Below are 11,867 nucleotides of genomic sequence, written 5' to 3'. Positions count from 1 at the left end.
TCTACATTTTTCCTTTGTATGATTTTTTTAAGAATTTGGTATGTATATGGTTTACAATCCTTTTATTTAAACTTAAACTCTACTTATCATTTAGGTTTATTTACGACATATTTATGACATAATACAATCTATAAACAAAAAAAAATGGTATTAACTATAATTATAAAGTTCAGTGTCCCTTTATTTAAAAATCTCCAGCTTAAAAAAAAATTATTGGAAACAAAAAAAAATATCGTAGGTAGAACATTTCAATATTTTTAATTTATCGCTTACATCCGGTTTTGCCTCCGTTTTGATTCTGTTAACAAAAAAAAAATCTAAAAACCTAAATGTTTATATATATAAATGTTTAGTTTGAAATTTAAATCTACTGTACTAGTGTAGCAATTGGGTGCTTTTATTATCGTTGCAATTTTATTAAATTGTGACCACCATAACATACTTAATGTTTTTTCCTAATTTCCTTCGTTTTTATTGTTTACTGATCAGTTTTTAACCATTCATGTATTTTCTGTACTGCCTTGCTAATAAAAAAGACAGTGTCTTAAAAAAAAATAAGGAATAACTTATTAAAAGTTCGTTTTGAAAGTTTAAATGACGTTATACTGCATTTCAACCTAGGAAAAACGCTGTAAAATAATCCGCTAAACAATAGTCTGCAAAATTGTTTTTAAAAAAAAATTATCAGTTAGCTGTAGTAATATAATAAAATGTTGACGCCACTATTGAAAAACAAAAACGCTCATCATAAATACACTAATTGGTTAGACATAATTTTGGCCGAGTGAAAGAGAGAGAAAGATGTAGAAAGACTAATGTCCTGTAAATTCGCTTAAAAATAGTATATTATAATATAATCACAGATTATATGAAAACAGATAGCTCATTCGGTCGAAAACAATAGAAACTTCTAAAAAGATTCCCTATGAGTCGCGAGGCGATCAGTGTAGCCGTATGAATTAGTATACATTATTGTGCAGCTATTTTACAGCATTATTGTAAAAACTTCTTATCATTTATAACATTCAAATGATAATTGACTGTATTATCACAGTTTTTATCATTTCTTTTTACCTAATCTATGATATTAATATGAAATATTGTGCTTGAATCAGCAGTCACCGATTTCATTTTCAGTCATGGTTTGTATTTACATGTCGAGTGAGCTATTTGTTTTCATATAGTCAGTGAAATAACCAGAAGAAAATCGTAGACCGGGACTGATAAGTGACCGACATTTTGTTTTCGCCATTGTGACAGTGTGACCAGAAATATCGGAGAACTGAAATTATCTATAGTTTTTCTACTATGGTCTGGCTGCCTGCCGCGGAAACAATATGGCAATTGGCCTTTTTCGAAGGCTCATAAGAACTCATGTACATTTTTTTAATGTTTCCCTTCTGTGCTAATTGTACGGCAATAAAGTTTTTTATAAATAATATTGAAACTTCACTGTATTGTGTAGCGCAATCTTGTTACAGCTGCTATACTAATACATATATTATGAACAATACTAGACACCACGAATTAATATAACTGGATAGCCAACGGCCTATAGGATAAGGTGTCTCCCAAATTATCTACACCATCTACCACATAAGATCAGAGTTGGGCATTATCAATATTTTGTTTAAATAATTTTTCGAATAAAAGTTAATTATTCGTAGAACCACAAATAATAACCATACGATTGATGATTAAAATAACTAATATACGTGATTAATTTCATTTACTCATGAGTCTTGACTAATTTAACTATTGGTCATGATTAACTTTTTCAATCATGATTGATTCAACTATTGCCCATGATTAACTTTGTCAATCATGACTTATTTAACTATTATTCGCGTTAAGGGGTTGTGGATGAACTAAACAGCTGGCAGCGCCAGGAGGAGGCAGAGACTGCGGCGGGTGGTTCGGTATATAACCTACGCCCGGTAAAGAGAAGCGCTCAGTCTACAGGAGAACGCGGTACGAGCAACATAGAACCAGAGCCCAAGTGTTTCGAAACGTTGGCGAACCAGTCGAGATATTCAAATGGAGTAACCGCAAGGCGTGTAAATAGTGTACATATTCAAGTTTTAATAATTTTTTAATCATATTATAATGGTTTTTAGTAAAAAAATCTTTCATTTGCCTCATTCCTAACTGCTTGTACTGCCATTAACTTTTGATTTAAAATTATTTAGTATTTGTAAGTATAAATAGTAATGGACTGATTATCGAGACATTCATCTGTGTCAATAAGCAACAGTAATTAATATAATCGTGAATCAATTTTATTAAAAACCTCCTAAAGAAGACCTGTATTGTTTTACAGATTATTCTTAATTAAAAGAACCTCTTCTTACCCTCAATTTTTATACCTATGAACATTGTGTACATTTAATTTTGATTGGGAATTATTAATGTTATTACAAATGTATAAAAGCATTAATAGCTATTATTAACTTTTTGTTTTTAGGAAAGAATAAGCGGCTACAAAAATGAGATTTTTTGTCAAAAAAACAAATTTCGGAGGCTAGGGACGAGGGTGAAAAGCAGGCCCCCGCTGGTGGTCAAACGACCACCGGTACTACTGCACTTGGTGGCATTAAGGAAGACTTAGAAATGATCGAATCAAAAGACTCATGGTCCGGTTTTTCAGAAACGTTAGAAACCAGTGACTGGTCAATTGTCAATTCCAAAACTGATGGTCTTATTAAATAAAGCTTATAACTTCTTAAATTGCTTAATTTAAATAATTCTGAAATTTGTATAACTTACTTATATGTATATAAATGGCTGGTACACGTTTGGTTAAAGAGGCTTATAGAGATCTAGAATTACTAATTTGTGAGTTTGTAAATATTGATTATAAACATATATTAGGCTACAGCAAAAACAAGGTGCCTAGCGTTAATGCCAGCTATTAAGAGAATTGTCAACTGAGTATTAATAATTTTTTTTTATCTGTATTAAACACTTTGTGTTTTTTTATTAAGTAGATTTAAATATTGTTTTTATCGTTTTTTTATTATAATAAATAAAAGCATACATGGAATACTTGTTTTTTCAAATTACATTTTGTTTTTATAATTTTTTTGTTAAATATATAATATAATTTTTTTTAATTTTCTTTTTTATTCTAATTTGCAATAACAAACTACGCATACATTTTTGTTTGTATAATAATATAATTCATTTTTTTCATATTATTTGTAGACATCAGGGATGCCTTTATTTTTCAATAAAAAAAATCTGGATCATACGTTAAACTTACCGTGTTCGACTCCAGATTATATTTAAAACCGAAACCCTCGTCAAAAGTTTTTATAAACGGTTCGATTGCGTCATTTATAAGTATTTTTAGTTCATACACCACGTATATAGGAGGCAAGACTTCGAGCTTGGTTTGAACATTTTTTGCATCTGCGGAAATCCCAGCATCTTCTTCTTCTTCAGGAGGAATCGGCCTACAGAATTTTTTGTAGAAAACTGTCAATCGGTTTAAGGTTAGCAACATTTGGTTTTCGATAGAGTCAATGTGCGCAGCTACGATGGACATAACATCTCCGTTAGCGATTGACTCTTTGTAAAAATGTATGCTTGTGTGATAATGTTTTAAATCATCTAGGACATCGAATACTTCCTTCTCGAAGAGGTCTTCCGGGGTAACGCATAACCGGTGTAAACACCAAAGCGATCCTTGCATACGCCTAACTAATGGATCCGCTTTTTCGAGCATTTCCAGCGCATTCCCTAAACATTTCAACGATTGATTCGGCTTGCTCATTCTCATGCACGCAAGGCCTATACCCCTCTGGTTATCGCAGATTTCTTTCAACACTCTGACATACCTGCAGCTCAAAAATTGGTGCGCTTGTCGAATTTTATCTACGACATTATCCTTGGTGACTATCCGTCCGTTATGAATAGGTGCGAGGAAATCATTTATATTGAATTGTCTTTCGTTCGTCTTGTAGTCGATTATCTCCACATAGTATCGCGTCAATCTTGTTTCGTACCAGCCAAGCCATCCGGGCTGAGTAAACATGTGGTTCATCAAATCAACGCGATAATCGGTTTGGGCATTCACCGCGAACATTTCCGTGGAAATAATAAATAAACTAACGAGGAAACTAGCGACTCGCATTGTTTTATCGAATAATACAAAGTGAAACGAATTTAAAAATTTTTTATTTTTGTAGTATAAAACTTTACACGTACCTAGATCGATGTTGGTTTTTATGAATATGTGAAAACGCTATGATCGCGAACAAACTTTTTTTTTGACACGATGCATATGCGACACGGTAACGATGCGAACGGTTTATTTACATATTCTTTTTTTAGCAATGGCATGTGTTTTAGCGAAAAATGTACATAGTTTAAAATGTATATATCATGTGTTATGGTTGTTTTTTTTTTCGAAATCAAGACAGAGTAGCGACAACTTCAAGAATAGCGAGCATTTATAATTATACGAAGATGTAATAGTCCCACAAACATAATATAACTGATGAGGTATAGTCTTGCACCGAGATATCAAGTTCATCTCCTTTATTTAAAACCATTTTAGGTTCCATTGATTGGTTTTTCATCTCCATCATAAATTTTGGTTTTAAATAATTAAAATATTCAACAGAAATTGAAGAATTGTAGCTACGACATTGTCTGAATTACAACGTTTTAATGTGTTTAGGTGGATTTTTTAGTATTATATCTAGTTGCAAAAACATATTATATCAATTCGAAAGAATAATAACACATGTTATGACAGTTTTGTTATTTATTTCGTTACGAGATTAAAATTACTATTTACCGTCTTATGAATTTATTGTGCCGCCACTTTTTTTTTTTGTATAATGTAATAAACATATTTATTAAAACGTATTTCGTATGAAAAACAATTTTATTTTAAAAAAACTAGTGCTCATTTCAAAGACACACGTGCTAACCAATTTTCCATGTAACTAAATTGTTTAATTGATAATATGTAACACAATTTTTTGGCATCCGGCCATACATAGGTCTATGTATAATGGAATAGAAATCATAATTCTATAATTTAAATTTATTAAAATAGGTACCTACTTACATTTTTTGTATAACATTATTTAGCAATTCAGGGATGAACAGAAATGATAATTATTTATTGTTTTACTGACAAACTCAATATTTGATTTATTTAATATTTATTATGTGTCATTAGTTATTGTGTATATTAAAAAAAATTATATTTAGTTGAAAAAAGTGGTAATATTCCTAATTCCTGAAACTAAATTTATTACAAATAAATAAATTAATTAATCTTACTTAAAACAAATAAAATTGTAGTCGAATTATAATTTTAGTAATGAATAAATAATAAATTATTTTCTATTTAAAAAATATGATGAACCAAATATTAAAAAACTCAAATTCACTTAAATATTTTAAAAGGTACAATTTGTATTAAATAATGTCCTACTCGGCATCTAATTTATTTTTTAAATAATTAATAGAAAGTTTGTTGTAAGTAGAACATTAAAAATAATGCCAACAATTATAATATGTACTGTGTATCTATTAAAAATCGAACCGAATACCTGCAAGTTGCTTATAAGTTATAATTTACCATCTAAATTAGCTTTAAAAGTATACGACTGTTGATTTAATTTAGAAAAATAACTTCAACGTATTTGCTTGAGGAAAAATCACATAATGCGTTGACGATTTATAACAAAAATATTAAAACTAATTTATGATTGTCCTATTTTTAGTTGTATAATATAATAGAATGCGGCACTCAAATTATAAGTAACTTATAGTTTATTTTAGTTCAATCCGAATTTGATTGAACTGTAGATATTATTCTAAAAAACAAAAAGTGTCGTAAACTTACCTAGCCAAACTCGTATGAGATGATTGATTGTCGTGGCCTAGAAATCATTTAATCATGGTCCAATCATTCAACTTCATCCTCCTTAATGTTCTAGCAAATATGTCAATAACTTCATTAGAATTTACAGGAATTTCATTATGAATATTTAAAACTGCTACAAAGAAATTTAATAATTTAATATTTTAAATAATAAATATTAAAAAAAAATTTAAAAAAACAATAACATTGTACAAAAACTGTAAATATTTAAATGCAATTTTTTTTTTTAACTTAAAGTGTAATAGCTAATGGCCATAATAGTCCATGTTAACTAATAAAGATCAATAAACAAAAAATGTTTTTTTTTCTACTTAATTCAGTACTGTCCAGCTAAAATGTAGAACTAAATGGTTTTTAAACTTTAGAAACAATTATATTTAATAAGACGGACTATTTAAATTTGGATTTAGTAGAAAAATCTTTTGTTTTTTAAAAAGGTTCGTTTTTTTTTTTTACTTTGTGTTGTACATTGTTATCACAAGTAACATATAAAGTAGCTATTATAAACAGCAAGAGGTTTCTGAAAACGTTAACTGGTCGAAAATGACTTTTGGACAACTCTTACTACTAATTTAACTTGGTAAATTTATTAATATTAGTTGAAATCAAAAGTACTTTTACGTGTGTATAAGTATGAATAGAATTATTAATCATAATAATGAGGTATAATATGTATTATATTTCTCTGTTGGCCAATAATAAAATGAGAACGCATTTGTACTGTCGATAGGGAACTGTTTTCGGTGGTCGTCAAGGTAGGCACAAACCAACAAGATCTTATTGTTAATAGTTGAAAATGTTTAGATTATACATTTGTGTTCTTTAAGTGTTTCACTGCGTTTTCATACTATTCAGACATTATCTACTACGTCTATTCATTTTCATAGGTAAGTGTTTATTAATTTAGTACTTACTGTTGTTTATTTTATAAAAAAAAAAAACCACTAGGGAGGAGTTCGCTACACCCATTTAAAATTACTAATATGATATTTTAATGTGTTATGTAATATATACCTAGATTTTGACTGGCCAATATTCTGGTTTTTGTAAAAGATTATTTAATTGACCTCTCGTTATATTTAATATTTTTTTTGTTAGAACTTTAAAACATGTATGGCATTTTCCTTAAACTGTTATTATTTTATATCATCATGGGTAATGTTGTTTTTTGTTAAAACTGATGGTTAGAGTTTATAAAAATAAATCATTATATTAGTTAAAACAACTTAAATACCATACATTTTATATCGATGGATTATAAATTGTCTTCTTTCATAATCCGCAATGCATTCATAATGTTGTAATATTTATTATTTGTATCCAGGCAACGTTCAATAAAATACTATTTTTAAAAATTAAACAACATAGTTTGTTTTACTATTTTACTAGATATTAAACACGTTTTGAATTATACAAACTTTTTGTCAGTGTTAAATTTTAAGTTAAAAATGTTTTAGTAAACAATGTCTGTTATACCTAGGCCGACAATGTGGAACGTATGACCCGTGGCTAGCCCAAAGCCATCGGGCGCGTCCTCGGGTTGCGGATAGAGGAACGCCCTGTAGATATACAGGGTAGCCGCGATATAAGCCAACCTCTCATGGGGTTGGACGAATAAGCGGCTGCGGACAATGGGCATGCCAAGGGAGTAGTCACCCCTTGGTATCGTGGATGACTGGAAAACTGACCCGGAAAAATACATCAGGCCGGGAGCGACCTACCAGGCTCCCGGATGTGCGGCTACTGGAAAGGATTTTTTATGCATTATGGAAGACAACACAACAGAATTAATCAACGCACCCGGGGATTCGGATACTCGGGTAACGGCAGGGGAGAGTGCGGACGCAGGCTCGACCCGGTCGACATCCAACTACTGCAGCGTAACCTTCGGAGTGGAGAAACAGGCTTCGGAGGCTAGCAATGCTACTGGCGATGAGGGTGAAAAAAAGGCCACCTCCGGCGGTCGTATGGCCATTGGTACATCATGGTCCGCTTTTCTGGACACGCTAGAACCCAGTGTCTGGTCAACTGGAAATTCAAAAACGAGCGTCAAAAGACCTCTAAGGGACGATCATTTTGATCAACCACCGATGAAAAAATTCAAGTAAACATAAAATTACAAAAGAAAACCCAAAGACATTATTATGCATCTTTTATAAACAATTGAATAATTTTATAGAAGGCCTTCTGAAGATCCGGTCGGTCTCGAAGCCTTTGATTACGTTGGCGATGAAGTTCCAAACTTAGATGATAACAGTATACCGTTTAATAATCACAACGAATCTGATCCATTTTGTTTGTGCGGATATTGCCAATTTAGGTACGTCCGTTCTTATAATTACTTCTCAAAAACACAGTGTGATCTCATCAAACAGTTTGTCACTTCATTGTGTTATAAACTATTCGCTGCAGTACAACTTAGCCCACATTAAAAAAAAAAATGTCTTAGACTAAATTCAACACAAGTAGAGTTCTGTAGCTGATCTCATCAGTTTGGCTGGGCATTTAAATAAAGCTTTTAGTTGTATTCAAGTTGTGTGACTCTATAATTAGAAATTTTCATTATAAATTATAATTACAATAAAAACAAATGTTTTTCTTGTGTTATTGGACATCTTTACTTTTAGTGAAAAATGTATTTCATTTCAAGTGTAGTAAATTTAAAGATCTACTCTAGTTAACTTATTTATAATATTATTGCTCAACCAATTTTTTTTAACTTATAATTTTAAAATATTATGTTCTTATAGTTTAACGGATGAAGACGATGACAAAGAAAATTTGGAGTACCATAGGAATGGTAGTTTTAGTCGTAGATGGCAATTTTTTTAATTATTGTACACAATATTTATTTATTCCTTTAATTTAACAATTTATTTAATTAATTTTTAGTCCAAGATTTTTCTTTTATATTGGTTTATGTATTGTGCTTTATTGTTTTTATATTTTTATACTTATTTCTATATTTATTATATGTTTTTTCGATAATATCTAATTTTTCATAATATTTTCAATAATGTAAAGTACATTACTTTTGTTTAAATTTTTTTCAAAACGTTTTAATAAAATATAAATACAATTGATGGATTTACACATTTTTATTTACTATTAGTTTTTGGTTTATCTTTTTTTCTTCTTCAAAATTACATACTTAATTACATTTTTTAAAAATGTCTTATTGATATAACTAAAACTCAACGCTTTAATAAAAAAAAACCGTTTTAGGGACAAAAAGTCATTATCATAGTTCACAATAAATTAATTTATATTAAATCAAAAAATGTTGCTTAGTAGCCGAATAAACATAAGTGTAAACAGTTACAATGATAAAAGGCGAGATAATTTGGTTTTTTATTAATGTAAAAATATAATATTATAACCTTATTAGTTTATTCGGCATGTCGGGTGAACACAAGTGTGTCGGACTGAGGGGGAAAACCCCTTTTTTGGGTTCAATAGAAACGCCAAATTATCTGCCTGGCCTGCTAAAGGAATGGACCAAGGCGGCGATACGCACTCGGCCGCTGAACTTGCTCTACTGGTCGGCCACGTACTTCCGGATGAAAGCCGACGGCGAGTGTCCACCGGTAAAACCGCACTTGGATCCACCCGATTACAGGCTGGGTCCTGGAGGGCTGAGCCCGACGGTTTTGAAAGCACTGACGCTGACGTTGTGCCGCGATGAAGAACCGTACGACAAAATCGAAAAAGTCTGGCTCGTCCTGTCGCTGGACAAGCAGCTGCTCGACGACATCGTGCGTGTGGGCGGTTTTCACAAGGACGTCGACTCTCTCGAGTTCGTCGGTGTCGCCGCAGCCCATCTGACCGACAGGCTACGCGACACCGCCGTGTTGTTGTGCGACGTACTGTCCGACGGTGACCAAGGCGTCCCGCTGCATCGGTTCGTCAAGGTCTACCGGTACTTGGCCGGCCTGCACTGTTCCGACGTCGGTCCGGACGACGACCTCGTGCCGGAAGAGTGTTTCGGAGAAGACGCCGAGTTCGCGGACGAGGAAGCCGGCAAATCGTGGGCGGACGTCGACGACGATTTGATTTCGGCCGGTTGCCGGATGGACAACGACGTTTGGGAAAAAATGATCGCCGACACCATTGACGAGTCGTTCGAGATGACCGACGTGGACTCAGCGTCGGCACAATTTACCGTGTGGAAGAACAAGGACGGCGGCGTCGGTGGCCACAGACTGTCCAACGCCAAAAGCGTTGCTCGGGCACCGTGCGACCGGTCGGACGCCGCGGGATCCGACTTTTTGTACAACAGGAAAAACGTGGGAGCCACGCAATACGACATGCTGTCGTTCCCCAGCGCGTCCACTATCATACCGGATCCGTCGATGGACACGTACGACGGCCTGTCCGTGCGCAGCGTACAGTCGGACGGAGTGTACGCCGAGCGGGAAGACTTCGAGAACGTCGCCGAAGAAGAACATTCGTCCGGTATGATGTCCACGCAACGGGACGACGACGACTACAACGCGACGCCCACCGACGGCGAGGACAACGTGGTCACGGTCGGCAACGTCAGAGTAGAGGTCAACAAGGACGTGGTGGTCATGATGGCGTTGGTGGACGACGACCCGGACAACGACTCGGCCACTGGGGCCGACAACGAGTCCACCGAGTCGGAATTCTCGTTGCTGTCGCACACGGACTTGGGCGACGGCGGCCGCGCCAAAGAAGACGATAAGACGGACTCCAGAGTGCTGGAAGACTTGCCGATCGACTTGGGACCGGACAGCACGGGCAGCGAGACCAGCAGCCTGTCGGACGAGGTAAAGTACTCGGGCGGCGACGAGCAAAGCGTGGCGTCAAGGTTTTCGCCCAGGCTGTCGGCGGTGTCTCAGAGCACGGTCAGCGGACGTGCCGCGAAAATGACGTCCGATCAAGTCAGAGCCAGGTCTAGGAGCAGGTCGTCCGTCGGTGGGCCGATAGTCTACGAGCATTCCGTCGACGGCGGCGAGCACCGGATCGAGTGGGAGTACGGTGAGGGCGAGGAGTACGAAGACGAAGCCGACGGTTCCGCCAAGTATGTCGATAAGATGAGCGCGTCGGACGCCGCGTCGCTGTCCAGAGACACAGAAGTTGGGTCTAAAACGCCTGAGGTACCCGCCGTGTACGTTGTTCCTGGAATCGGGCCGTCCATACCGCCCAGGCAAGTCGAGGCCGTCGTCGACTGGTTGACGATGTGCGCTAAAACACAAAACAACTATGTCCAGCCGCACAACCTGATTCATTTTCTGTGCCCTCCGCTCGATCTAAAGTCCAGCCACGCAGACTGCGAGTTCTTGTACAAATAAATTCACATGTGTTGTATCGATTTACCTGTCCAGTTCGCAATAAATATTTTTACCTGCGGACAGCAAAAACAACTACTATTCAATAAAAATTATTTTATACATAATATTTGTGTTTTTTATTATTAAGTTTTCGACGTAAAGTCTTCAACAAAACATTTCAGTAAAAATTAAGTAACGCTTTTTTTTAAAAAACCATCTAATAACAAGTGAGAATTATGAATACTCATACTAATGTAATAGAGAGTAATATACTTAAGGAATTAACTTTACCAAGATAAGTAAGAAATAGATTTATTATGTAAAAAAAATTCTATTTTAATATTGAAAAATGGGCAAATTTAATTAATTTGATTACAAGAAACTGAAATAATTGAATGAAAATTGGCTTCCTACATAATAACATAGTAAACGGTGGTACACGATTGCGAACGTTTAACAATAATAATTATAGGTGGCACTTTATCGGTCATAATACACCAAAAGTTTTATATAAATACAGGGTAATTTTTAAATTGATCCACGCAATATTTTACTGGGTTAACCAGTTTTTAACTTTTTCATTTTTTACTTCGGTTAAACTAAATTTGTATCTACAGTATCATCTTCACTAACAATTTTTTTAATTCGTTTTTTATTTCTTCACAACT

General features: G+C 34.3%; 1 protein-coding gene across 1 annotated transcript; it reads right to left on the bottom strand.

The window, feature by feature from the left end:
* Window positions 1-192: 192 nt before the first annotated feature.
* LOC126837303 (uncharacterized) lies at window positions 193-4,249 on the bottom strand. Its single transcript, XM_050571151.1, has 2 exons — window positions 3,263-4,249; window positions 193-298 (listed from the first exon to the last, which is right to left on the bottom strand). Exons 1-2 carry the CDS (start codon window positions 4,133-4,135, stop codon window positions 263-265), a joined length of 909 nt encoding a protein of 302 aa, XP_050427108.1. The 5' UTR covers window positions 4,136-4,249; the 3' UTR covers window positions 193-262.
* Window positions 4,250-11,867: the final 7,618 nt, after the last annotated feature.

Source organism: Adelges cooleyi, unplaced genomic scaffold, assembly GCF_023614345.1.
Source record: "Adelges cooleyi isolate 19-005CV unplaced genomic scaffold, UGA_ACOO_1.1 ACOO_flye_CR_arks_rails_tigmint_CR_PRNA_248, whole genome shotgun sequence".
Taxonomy (NCBI): Eukaryota; Metazoa; Arthropoda; class Insecta; order Hemiptera; family Adelgidae; genus Adelges; species Adelges cooleyi.
Note: the sequence above shows the minus strand (reverse complement) of the source record. Positions and strands in the feature narration are given on the sequence as shown.